The following is a 13,593-nucleotide window of genomic DNA, read 5'->3' as shown; positions in this document are numbered from 1 at the left end:
AATTATTTTGTTTCCATTATTCTACAGGATTTTATTTTAAAATAGTTTACATCTGTACGTCATAAACATTGCATTTAAATGTTTTTATTATTATTAGTAATAGTTTTAGTAATATGCGTTGTTGCCATACAGTGTTGAGTGGATCTCTTCTAAAATGTAATATGAAACTGTACAAATGATGTTACTATAAATAGTGTAATCAGTAACAATATTTAGATTACACTTTTAAGATCATCTGTGATAAAATAACTTTTATTTGGATTTCGCCTCGACTTGCACAAAGTACATTAAGTATATTATTCAAGTTTGCAGTGGATATAAAACACACTTTTCATGTGTCTCCATACAAGTCAATTTTTTATTCATTATTTTATGTCATGAACATATGTGTAATAGTGTCTACAGAAACCGATAGTAGTATCTTTTGTGCTTTTCTTTTAACTTCCTGTCCTGAATTTTTTTTAGCTTCTTATAGGGGCCTACAAGGGCTACAGTCTGGTTAACTTAAAGAGATCATGGAGTGGCTAGCACCAGCCTTGGAGAGGGACCTGGGTATTGATCAGCGGCAGACTAGACCCAGTCAGCGACCCAATGAACTGGTGGTCCTGGTCCCAACTCGATGGGTAATGGCCCTGAGAAACAAGAGAGTTACTCGCTGTGCGCGATACGAGTGCTTCAGCGAGGGAGAAATCTGCACTCTCCTCCAGCGCTCTCAGATGAAATTGCCATCTGGTTGGACACGTGTTTGTATCCAAGGCCTTAGAAAGTGCAAACTGGGATACCGATTAGCCAGGGAGCCAGGCTGCCATGGGGAGGGACTCTCACAGGACTCTTTCATGACTCTGATGCAGGGAGTATCCCAGTCTAATTTCAGGTACAATACTTTGTCTTTTCTAGATGTTTTTGTGAGAACATATTTGTGTAATTGTTGTGTTTTTAATTCTGTTGATTAAAACAATCTGTTCAAAATCACCTTGTATTCAGATTCAAAACGTTCACTATATATCTGATGTTAGAATTGGATATTTAATTGTGCTTGCTTATTCCATATAGAATACTTCTCTGTGCTGTTTCTTTTATAATAACAATGGTCATTTGGTTAACTTTTTCAATCAGTGTTGACTTGTAATATCCTTTTTTATTTCATTTTCAGAAATCTATGGCGTGAAGCTTACATGACTCATGTGCAACCATATGCAGATTCCATTGAGCAAACACCTGTTTTGGCCATTGATGCTGTTCGCCAAGCCTTACAGAAACTGTTTTGCTCCAGCATTATCTCTACCGATCGAATGTCACCGTCCCTCTCTCCAGCCAAAGAGAAGGAGAAAGACAGCCCATTCCCATCCAACTGCTCAGCTCTTAAACAAAGTACTGACAGTTTGTGTCCAAATGTGCTACCTGCAGAATGCTTGCTGGAGTCGGAGGAGGTTCTTTATGTGGTTTTCCCATACACACAATACACTGTTCATGACATTGTCACTTACAGTCCAGCTAAGCTGGCTAACAGCCATGCTAAGATATTGTTCATTTTGTACCAACTGCTCATAGCAATGCGCGAATGTCATGCCTCAGGGCTACTGTGTGGCGAACTCTCCTTACTTGACATTGCAGTTGATGAGCAACTCTGCAGTCGCCTAAAGATATCTCTGGCACATTATGAAAAGTTTGGAGAGTACAGGGATTCTGTGCCACATGCATTAGGAAGTAAAGCGCCAACAAGTGTTACAGCAAAAGACAATCAGAGTCATAACAGTGGGGTGAGTGAACATCTTTGTAGAAATTGTCTGGATGAGCTCAGATCTCTGGTCTTAGACTGGGTTAATGGTCAAGTCAGCAACTTCCAATATCTGATGGAATTAAACCGACTGGCAGGGAGGCGTGAGGGAGACCCAAACTATCACCCGGTTTTACCTTGGGTGGTGGATTTCACTGTGCCATATGGAAGGTTTCGTGATCTCAAGAAGTCAAAATTTCGTCTGAATAAAGGTGATAAACAACTGGACTTCACATATGAAATGACCAAAGAAGCACTAGCAGCAGCTAATGGAAGTGGTGGAAGCAATTTTGCCTCAGACCTTGGTGGGCCGGTAGTATCTGGTGGGTCAGGCCAGTTGGATCACCTCCACGTTCCCCATCATATCTCAGATGTTCTGTCAGACATAACTTATTATGTCTACAAAGCTAGACAGACACCTAAATCTGTACTGTGCAGCCATGTTCGTTCCCAGTGGGAGCCCAATGAATATCCAGCTAGTATGGAACGTATTCAGAGTTGGACCCCAGATGAATGCATCCCAGAATTTTACACCGATCCCTCAATATTCCACTCCATTCACCCAGACATGCCAGACCTTGATATACCTTCATGGTGTAACTCCTACGAAGAGTTTATTGCTGTGCATAGACAACTGCTAGAGAGTCGAGAAGTGTCTCAACAGTTGCATCACTGGATTGACCTGACATTTGGCTACAAGTTATCAGGTAAAGAAGCTGTCAAAGCTAAGAATGTGTGCTTGCACTTGGTGGATAGCCACACCCATCTCACCAGCTATGGAGTTGTGCAGCTGTTTGACAACCCTCACCCACCTCGTCTTGCACCTTACCAGTATTCACCTCCAGAGCCTCCCCACTTTGGGCCTGTCAACGTAACAACCTGGCACATTCCACCACTTGAAACCACAATGGATGGTGTGGATGGACTGGTCCCAGAAACAACAGGTTGTGAATCCAGTGGGTGGTCAGTTGTAGGCCGGGACGAGGAGCTTGAGCAAGCAATGGAAGCCCTTGACTTGAGTGGCTCGTCATCATCTAATTCTGTTCCAATCCCTTTGGCTGGTTCTGCTGGTGGAAAGACCAGTGGAGAGAGTATTGCTTTGGCTATGTCTCCTTCTCATGGTTCTTACCCTGGTGAAACACCTGGAAATGTCACAAATACCCTAGGATCAGGTATTAGAGCATCCATGCTTCACAGAGCAGCCTCTGTTGGTAAAAGGCCAGAGGCTTCCAATTTTGAGGATTTTAAGATAATCCTGCCAGAGGGATTTAAACCTTTGCAGCCTTTGGAAGAGTTAGAAAAGCTAAACAACTTCTTAGTGAAAGGTCTACACTGTCAAGCCCAGCATACGATGGGTCTTGACACGAACAAAAAAGACTTGAGACCTGTACTGAAAGTTCCTCTGTCATTTGCAGATCTTTTCCAGAGAGATATGCAAGCCTTGGGTGTTCTCATTGCTGAGATCTTTTATTACTCCAAACAGCGGGGACTGAGACCTGGAACACATCTGAGTGATCGATTTCAAGCAGTATTGAAGCTGTGCTCTACAAACTTTCGAGATGTTCCACTACCACTCCATCATGCACTAGAGTCACTTCTGCAGGTCCACAAGCATTGCTCTAAGATAGAAACATTCACAATACACCCGCATGGACTACCGTATCTGTTCAAATATGACCCTATTTGTGAGGGTCTTCCACCGCCAAACCCTTGGCAATTGCTTAGTCCCGTTCTTTCCCCTCTTCCCTTTCCAGCATATTTCCCAACATTGCACAGATTCATATTTTCCTACCACTCCAAGATGGAGTCCATTAACAGTGTTCAGGGCCGTGACATTGTGTTCAACTTATGGCAACAGCTGGAGACACTTCTCAAGGATAACATAAATGCAGAGGGGCTTGAGATTCTTCTACCCTTTGTGCTTTCTTTGATGTCAGAGGAGACCACTGCTGTTTATGCTGCCTGGTACTTATTTGAGCCTGTGTCCAGGGTTCTTGGGCCTCGCAATGCCTCCAAGTACCTACTAAAGCCTCTGGTAGGTGTGTACGAGAATCCCAGATGCCTTCGAGGCCGCTTCTACCTCTACACGGATTGCTTTGTGCTGCAGCTTATTGTAAGACTGGGTTTGCAAGCCTTTCTTTCCTGCCTTCTTCCACATGTTCTGCAGGTCATGACAGGCTTTGAAAGCTGCAATACAGCTGCAGGGACTGAATGGGAGGGCTTGAAGGTTTTAAGGGGAGCTGCTGGTGCCTTAGATGAGGAAGAGGAGGACTATGAGTGTGAAGATGGGAGGCCGTCTACTGCCACATCATCTGGCAAAGTAGGAGGAGGCAGTGGAGGTGGTAGTGGAGGTGTTGGTGGAGACCAAGGTCTTGTGGATTACTCCTCAGGCATCAGTCTCAATGACCAGGTTTTTCTGACTGAAGGCGAGGACTTTCAGAATGGCTTTTATGTGAATAATAGTGCATCTGGGGCAACAATGGCGTTGGGCGCCAAACAGCAGAACCAAAGCCTAGCAAACAAAGATCAAGACCAGGAATCTCTCAGCGTGGGGAAACTGAGTGACAAGAGCAGCGCTAGTGAGGTGTCCATTGGAGACCGTGCAAGTTTAAAGTCTGCTGACAGCAGTCAGGACCTAAAGCAAGCTAGTGATGGTGAGGATGGTGGAGAGCTTGAGGATGAGGAGACAGTGGAAAACCGAGAAAATACAGTGCAAAGGGTGCCCAGTCTAGAGATGACTCTTTCAGTTTGCACAGAGGAGTCCGAGGCAACCGTGATCACACTTGAGGGAGACATCATGAATGCAATTGTGCAAGAAGATGCAGAGAAAAACATGGAGGAAGAAGACACTGAACACGACCCTTTAGAAGATTCTGAGGAAAAAGAACACAAGATACTTTTAGGTGAGTCAAAACTTTTTGTAATTTTTGTGCATTTCTTTGATTTATTTGTACATGTTTAGTATTCAAAGTAGCAGTATGCCTGAATTATGCAGTAACAAAAAATATTGTGTTTTCCAGACACTGTTTGCAAAACTGTCAGATGGCTGTCTGCAAAACTGGGGCCAACATTGACATCTCGATTCATAGCTAGGAACCTGCTGAGACTTCTTACTACATGTTACATAGGTACAATTTCTGAACTGCATACACATCTCTATATTCTGCTGTATTTGGTGGTTTTAGCTTAATTTACTATCTCTGTTATAAGTAATCTTTTTCATTTTAAGGTCTTGATAAACACCAGTTCATGCTCTCTGCAAATGAGGAAAATAGCCTTGAGAGCGTAGGAAGTGTATATGAGAAGAAGCCAGTTGTTGGTGACCAGACTGCACGACCAGTCCTCGAGTGTCTTATTTACATAGCACATCTCTATGGAGAACCAGTCTTGACTTACCAATATCTACCCTACATTGGTTACCTGGTAACTTGGACATTTCTGAATCTCACTGATTAACAGTTCGGCTTGTAAAATTTCTTTTTTTATATAGATTTTTACTTAAAATTTAACTTCCTTGAAACTTGCAGGTCTCTCCACCTTCTTCTTGTCGTTTGAACACTCGAAAGGAGGCAGGGCTTTTGGGTGCAGTGGTACTCACTCAGAAGATTATAGTGTTCCTGTCAGACACCACTCTAATGGATATGCTGATGAAGATTAACCAGGAGGTTCTGCTGCCTCTGCTGGATTTGTTAACATCAATTAAGATGGGGTAATAGCTTACATATAGTGCATCAGTCATAGTCAGGAAGTTAAAAAAAGAAAGTTTGCAACTTATATAAAAAAGCTGTCCTCTGACTTTTTTTCCCCTCTGTGTTCAGCTTTCCTAGTGGAGTGCAGACTCGTTCCGCTGTGTGTCTAAAGACTCTGAGCCTCATGGCACTGATCTGTCTGCGGATTGGCCGAGAGATGGTACAGCAGCACATGGCAGAAACCCTCTCCAGGTTCTTCCAAGTTTTCCCCTTGCTGCAGTGTCTGCAAAATCAGGTAACCAAAGACAATTTACAATATTGTATAATGTATAATTCAGTCCTTTTTTTTGTAGGGATGCATGCTTTATTAATATTTGTAATCATATGATATTATAGAGGTTTTTTTTTAGTTTATCTGGATATTGCATATTTAATTGCTCAATCAACTTAATCTATTTTTACGTTTAACCTTTGCCATCATATAACACTTACCATAAAGTTAATCTTTAAAAACTATAATTTTATAATTTTACAACACGGTTAGATGTACTTTTATGCACACCTTAACAGTATCCTATTTTCATACTGTAGAACTAAATGTTGTGATGTCTAAATTCACTTATAGCATTTTAAACAGTTGGTTTTAGTTTTATTAAATGTTTAATTTATTTAACAAAAAAAGTATTGGAAATAATTTTGAATTTTAATATCATGCATCCCTATTTATTTTTTCATTTGTTTAGTTTCATGTTGTATATATGAGTCTTCCTGACAGTTTTGTCAAATTTGAATATACTACCGTTTAAAAATTTGGGGTCTTTTTTTTCTTAATGTTTTTGAAGGACGTCTCTTATGGTCACCAAGGTTGCATTTATTTAATACATTTTAAATTTAGTGTCACATGATTCTTGGAAATCATTATAATTGTGTTTAAGAAAAAAAAAATATTATTAGTAATGTTGAAAACAGTTGTGCTGCTTAATGGAAAACATGATACATTTTTTTTCTTTTGTAGCATTATAAATGTCTTTTACTGTCATAAAATTTTTAATTATTAAAATAATTGATGTCTTTCAAAAAAATCCAAGTATACTTTGAAATTATTATCAGAGGATTTTTAATACTTGGCCTAAATAGTTTGTAGTCCGATTCATAAACAACTAAATCATTACTTAATAATTTATATTCATTTTCATTATGTGCAGATGGGAAGTGCCCCGCGTAGGGAGGTTGGAGACAGCACATACTTGGATATGTGCAGTCCAGATGGAACAGAGATTACTTGTGAGCTTGGAGTTTTGGAGGAACTTCAGGCTGTGTTTAATCCTGAAATGGCTTATGCATCTTATATTCCTTTCTACTGTCTTATTGGTAAGACACATTTCTACTGGTTAGCTTTTAAGCATTGATAAATGTGTTCCTATTCATCTTCATTAGCTGAGTTGTGTATATACAGTGGTGTGAAAAAGTGTTGGCCCCCTTCCTGATTTCTTATTTTTTTTGCATGTTTGTCACACTTAAAAGATTCAGATCATCAAACAAATTTTAATATTACACAAAGATAATGCAAGTAAATACAAAATGCAGTTTTTAAATGATAATTTCCTAAAGAACTGCAGGCCTCACTTGCCTCAATTAAGATCAGTGTTCATGATTCAACAATAAGAAAGAGACTGGGCAAAAACGGCATCCATGGGAGAGTTCCAAGGCAAAAGCCACTGCTGACCAAAAAGAACACAAAGCCTCATCTCTCATTTGACAAAAAATATATTGATTATCCCCAAGACTTTTGGGCAAATATTCTGTGGACTGATGAGACAAAATCAAAAACCTTTTCACACCACTGTACCTTCTTTTTTTAGGTGATGCAGCGATTCGCAAACTAGTTACAAATCATGAGCTAGTTTGGAGTCTGGCTCAATCATATCATGAACGAGCAAGTCCAGGTAGCCCAGAAACCAACCCTGCTGGAGGTCAGAAAACTACTGCTATGGGCCTCTCTCCCAGCATGGGCCACCAGATGGGTCGTAGTCCCTTCCCTGCTCCCTCGTCCACTTCCACACCACTGGGTGGAGACATCCTGCCTGAGTCAGGAACATTTGGCAGTCATCTGGTGGGAAACCGTATCCAGGTACGCCGGGACACTGAAGCCTGTGGGAGTCCTAACTTGCCTTCTTTGGAAACATGGATACGGCCATATGGTAGCAGTGCTCCTCAGACGAGTCTAGCTACCACTGCACTTTCCTCAGCCGGACCATCTTTCTCTCACTCCTCATACTCTTGGGTCCTGGGACCCACTCCAGAGGACAGCGCACTGAAACAGGACCTCCCACGCAGCAGTCGCTCCCTGCAGGGTAATTGGCTTGCCTACTGGCAGTATGAAATTGGTCTTAACCAGCAGGACTTGCATTTCCACTTCCACCAGATCCGTCTTCAGAGTTTCTTGGGCCACTCGGGCACGGCAAAATGTCTGGCGCCACTAGCAAGGGAGGACTACTTCCTGTCTGGGAGTAAAGACAAAACGGTGAGGCTGTGGCCGCTTTATAACCACGGTGATGGCACACGAGAGGTCGAACCTCGACTCATGTACACAGACCACCGCAAATCTGTCTTTTATGTCGGCCAGCTAGAGGCCTCACAGGAAGTGGTGAGCTGTGATGGTACTGTGCATCTGTGGGATCAATTCACAGGTGAGAAAATAACAGTACTGTTAATTTGAGCATCTTACAGTATTACAGTAACTGTCCTTTTGTGGCATAGGATAGGTTATTTTGTGTGATTAATCTCCTACATTTTTTCGCATTCACTTTCACTACCGTTCAAAAGTTACGGGTCAGTAAGGTATATATTTTTAAGGAAATTAATACTTTTATTCAGAAAGGATGCTGTATATGTGCACGTTTATGTCACAAGCTTCAAATCGGAATAGATTTTTTTTTACATGCGCATACTGCACAAATATAGAGTTTCTCACTGTTTGCACATAATAACCACTCTCCTACACGGTTTCTTTATTTGTTTTTAACAGCAGAATTAATATTTATCAATTTCTGGATAAATATACATATAAACCGCAGTGCCGTGCTGCTCTTATTTATCACGCAGTAAAAATGCCCCTCCCCGCTCCCAAAACAGGTTGCCTGTGGATGAGAATCCAAAACAAGGACTGGTGGGACGTTGTCCTGCTCCACTTCACAGTTGCCGAGTGAAAGGAGAGTTTTATAATGACAGGACACACATTTATACAACACTTTATTCAAAAGGAAGAACCGCTCGTTCCGCCGCGTGTCATACGTCATTAGGCTATTTCTGCGTCATTGCACATGCGCAGTCCTTTCAGTTTTGGGGTTCAATCCGATTGAGTGTTTACATGCACTGTCAATCGTATTAGAAAAGGAATAAACCACCCCCTTCAATCCGATCGATATTTCATTCCGATCGAGCTCAATCGGATCGATTAAGGTGTTTACATGAAGGCTTTTCAGTCCGATTGAGCCGTCAATCCAATTACAAACGGATTATTTGGTTGCATGTAAACGTAGCCAGTCTGAAGACTGAAGTAATGGCTGATGAAAATTCAGCTTTGTCATATGAGATAAGAAATAACTTTTTAGACTATATTAAAATAAAAAGCATATATTTTACTTTTTAATAATATTTTACAATATTACTGTTTTTACCGTATTTTTGATTTAAAATAAATACAAACTTGGTGAACATAGAGATGGCTAAACATTAAAAAAAAATTCCCACCCCAAAATTTTGAAAAGTAATGTTTGAGAGATTTCAATGTCAGCTTTGAATCATACCTTCAGAATTTGTACTTTTCAGATAGGTTTATGTGTAGACTTCATTATTTACCCTCATTTCTTTTTTAAATGAAATAATCTAATAATTAAATAATAAAATATTATTTACTGTATAATATTTTCTATAAATTTTTTAAAAAGTTATGATTGTCCCACAGTCATTTCCAGTGTAAGCAGATAGATATTAAATATGATATATTTTTGTGCATTCAGCCAAGCTGTATATGATGCATACAGTATGAAAATATTATTTTATATGGTTGATGTCAGATACATAAAATGGTAGTTTTTAAATTAGCCATAGCATCTTTTTATTACAAAAATGCATTTCCACAACTGTCATCGCCATTACATAATGATATTATTATTAGATCATTAATATACAAAATGTATACATTACCACAAATTCCACTACAAATTATACATACATATTCTTATTTAGATTGCCTGTGTCTGTCAGACCAACAGCTTTCGCATAATTTCTTGTTTTGCTCTCTCCTTCATATGACTAGGTAAGAATATTCGTTGTTATGAAGCTCTGGACGGGAAGAACCCCATCACGGCTGTCGCCACTATGCCTGCTCCTCACTGCAGTGTAGTGTTTGCTAGCGCAGACTCTGTGCTGCGTTTCATAGATGCGCGCAAACCTGGCTTGCAGGTATTGCTCATTCCTTTTTCTTTAATACATGTTATGTTACGAGCAGTTATTTTTTCAGATCAATTTTTTTTATCAAGCATTATAATGGCCAGGCTGGTTTCTATATATTCCTTCCTGCAAAGCTTATGGTAAGGTCCCTGCTTTTTCTCTGTTGACAGCATGAGTTCCGTCTGGCCTACAGTAACATGAGCGCTGGCCTGATCCGCTGCCTGGCTGTCAGTCCGAGTGGACGCACTGTGGCGGCAGGCTTCTCTACTGGATTCATAGTGCTGCTGGATGCAAGAACGGGTCTGGTGCTAAGAGGCTGGCCCGGTCACGAGGGAGATATACTGCAAATGAAAGTGAGTATGCATGTCGTTGGTTAATGTGTAATATAAGATGTGCAAATGACTGCATGCCTCTGTTGTCCTTTGATGTTTTTGTAGCTCACATACTGCATTGATTTTAGGGAATATTATGTTATATGGATACACACTGTTTATAAAAATGACTGAAACAAGCAAAAAATCGTTTTTCGAGAGTTTACGGGACGACTACATGTACTATATACAGTGGGGCAAAAAAGTATTTAGTCAGCCACCAGTTGTAGTATAATCAAATATTAGAATGGAGAAGAACCAGGAATCGTTACAAAACATGGACTAGATTCCCATCTTTGTTTTGGTGTCTTGATTCACGTCTGTATTTGAAATTTCTGTATGAGTAAAAGTTGTACCCTGTTGGTTTGTTCAGATGCAGTCAACAAGGGACTAGAACTAAGCAAGCTTTATTTAACCCTGATTTGTAGGGTCAAAGGTCTGTCTCTGCCACCAGAGGCCCATGTTTGGGCAAATATAGACATGAGTTACTCATTAGGACAAAATCTATGAGCTTTGCAGATTGCTGCACAATTACTTTATTATTAATCAGGAAATGGATGAACCTTAGTAGGGCTCAACAATAAGGATGTCCTGCTGGACCAGGGCCAGTGTGAGGGAGTTTCAGGCTCATGCTTTGTTGCTATTAATAATCTCACATTCACGAATCTTGTACATACATTTGTATGTTTTATGAATTTAAATATTTGGTTTTCTGTGATATATTCAACATAATCATTACACCTTCTGCTCATTAGTAATCAATAAGTAAGTACACTTGGGTTCATAATTTTAATAAATTAAAGTAAGAAAGTCAGTAAGAAATTTTATTTTTTTTTTTTAGCTTTTAATTTGATAAATTAAATATATGATAAAATATATTAAATAAATGCTGTTCTTTTTAACTATGTTCGTCAAAGAATCCTGAAAAAATCAAATGAATACTGTCTTGATGAGCATAAGAGACTTCTTTCAAAAACAAACAATCTTACTGACCCCAAAGTTCTGAACTGTGCTGTATGTGTTGAAAACTACTTATAAATCATTAATGGTTTGTTTCATCTGCCGTTCTTTTCCAGCAAAAGTGTAATTATGAATTTATGGGGTTAGCCTCCTGGGTTTTTTTTTTTTTTTGGTAAGATGCGTAACATTTTTTGGGGTTACAAATTGTGATTTGTAAAGAAAAAGCTATTTTTTGTGAATGGAATTTTTTTTTAAACTTGATGAAATTAAAAATATAATTATTTATATAGAATATAAAAAATAAATAGTACTTGGCTGTCTAAATGTCGATACTTCCCCATCTGTTTGTTACAGTGATTTTTGTGTGTGTATCATTTTGTAGGCAGCAGAGGGCAATTTGCTGATTAGTTCTTCATCAGACCACACACTGACCGTTTGGAAAGACGTGGAGCACAAGCCACTCCACCAGTACAGGACTCCATCCGACCCCATCCATGCATTTGATCTTTATGGTGCTGAGATTGTGGCAGGTACTGTTGCTAACAGGATCGGTGTGTACTCTATTTTGGACAGCACGGCCAACCTGGCGGGATCAACCAAGCTCAGCACAGAGAACTTCCGTGGGACTCTCACAAGTCTGTCCGTGTTGCCTACAAAGAGGCTTCTGCTGCTCGGCTCTGACAACGGTGCCATCAGGCTGCTGGCTTAAACTAGCTAGTGTTGCTTTTTCAGAAAATGATATTCCTCGTGCCACCTTTGGCTCCTTTCCCAGAATGAAACGATCTTGCCAACCATGCACAAAGAAACCTGTTTCAGTCGTAGAAGGAGCAAACCTGATATTTCCATTTTAAACTCGCTGAAAGAGAACTTAAAACCTCGCTCTTTAGTAAGTGACCAAAACGGAATATTGCCTCTGATTCATACAATCAAAAGAATTATCTTTTTTTATTTTTATTTTTAGGGTTCATGTGATATAACTGCACTAGCTGCTTTGTATGTAATAATCAACTCTGTTAATTATTTTCAAAATAGTCAAATTAATGGATTCTTAGAGGCATGCATGAGATGAGCTGCTCAGGAAAGTTCAAGTGTGGTTCGAGTGTAGCATTTACACTTTCCATTAGATGAGTGAAATCACCAAAAACAACACTGTGAGAATCACAGGTTAGGCTATGTTGATCATATCATATGATTCGATTCACCAGACTTGCTCAGCAACTATGCAGTATTCATGGTAGACCTTTATAGTGCACCATGTTTGGCACTTTTTTTCTATATTACACAGTACGTTTCTTCATCCACGTCAATGAAGCATAATGAACAAGCAAATGTGCAAGAGTCCAAGATGACTCTTCATTCTGTTACTGTACAGCGATTGAGAGTGTAAACGCCTAATATGCAACGGGACGGTCCTTAATCCTGAACTTGGACCTTTGACATTTAAAATGTATCTAATGACTAGCAATTTGATGCTATATTAACCTTGATGTAGTAATTCACTTGTCACATCAACCCCAGGTCAAGCAACATGTTACATTTTACTCACACCATACTGTATGTATGTTTGTATATACATACACATTTATATATGTATCTTTGTTGAGCCTAATGCTTACTATATAAAAGAATACTTTTATGCAACATCCTTGAATAGATATGAACTAGGAAATAACTATTTAATTTATTACTGGAATGCTTTATGTAAAACATTATCGTCTCCAGACATTCCAATTATATAATGTTCGAATATTTAATGAGAATTTATTCAGATTACTAAAACATGTTACTGGCTCTCTAATTCAGCACAATATACTTTCCGTAACCCACTATTTGTCAGGTTTGGAAAATTGGCTTGTGGATTATGAGTTCTGATATGAATTCATGCCTTTATTATTTTGTGTTGAAACAGGCTTACTAGTGTTATAGTGTTCATTTTGAAAAGCACATTATTTTATGTTACTAAGTAGAGGATTGTGGTGAATCCTATATGGCCAGACAATTTGGAAAAGTGGATATCGCTTTATATCTGAATTCTTCTAAGTATTTAAAAATACAATTGGTTGTATTTTACTCCTCAAACAGCTTGATGATTTTGATGATTCGTGCTAAAGACGATGTCTGTTTGAGATTGACAAACATCTGTCTGATGTACAGTAACACAAGCAACACACTGTCTTGACATTGACCATTGCTCTTTTGTATTTCATTGCGAGTATTTTTCTTTTTTTACTTTTAAACTGTGACCTTTTTCTATATGCTGACTAAAATGAACCTTTTCAATGATTTAAAGTAAAAGAAATTGATCATAAATGTCTTTTTTTTTTTTGTCTGAAAAACTTCA

At 39.1% G+C, this 13,593-nt stretch overlaps 1 protein-coding gene across 1 annotated transcript; it reads left to right on the top strand.

Moving 5' to 3' along the window:
• Positions 1-470: 470 nt before the first annotated feature.
• Positions 471-13,537, top strand: LOC107548562 (WD repeat-containing protein 81). Its single transcript, XM_016229281.1, has 11 exons — positions 471-874; positions 1,154-4,680; positions 4,798-4,905; positions 5,007-5,200; positions 5,305-5,486; positions 5,596-5,761; positions 6,672-6,837; positions 7,329-8,156; positions 9,788-9,933; positions 10,092-10,274; positions 11,635-13,537. The coding sequence occupies exons 1-11, from the start codon at positions 516-518 to the stop codon at positions 11,959-11,961; spliced, it is 6,186 nt and encodes a 2,061-aa protein (XP_016084767.1). The 5' UTR covers positions 471-515; the 3' UTR covers positions 11,962-13,537.
• The last annotated feature ends 56 nt before the right edge of the window (positions 13,538-13,593 follow it).

This window comes from Sinocyclocheilus grahami, unplaced genomic scaffold (assembly GCF_001515645.1).
Source record: "Sinocyclocheilus grahami isolate Dianchi unplaced genomic scaffold, SAMN03320097.WGS_v1.1 scaffold350.1, whole genome shotgun sequence".
In the NCBI taxonomy this organism is placed as follows: Eukaryota; Metazoa; Chordata; class Actinopteri; order Cypriniformes; family Cyprinidae; genus Sinocyclocheilus; species Sinocyclocheilus grahami.
This window is presented reverse-complemented; position numbering and strand designations above follow the sequence as displayed.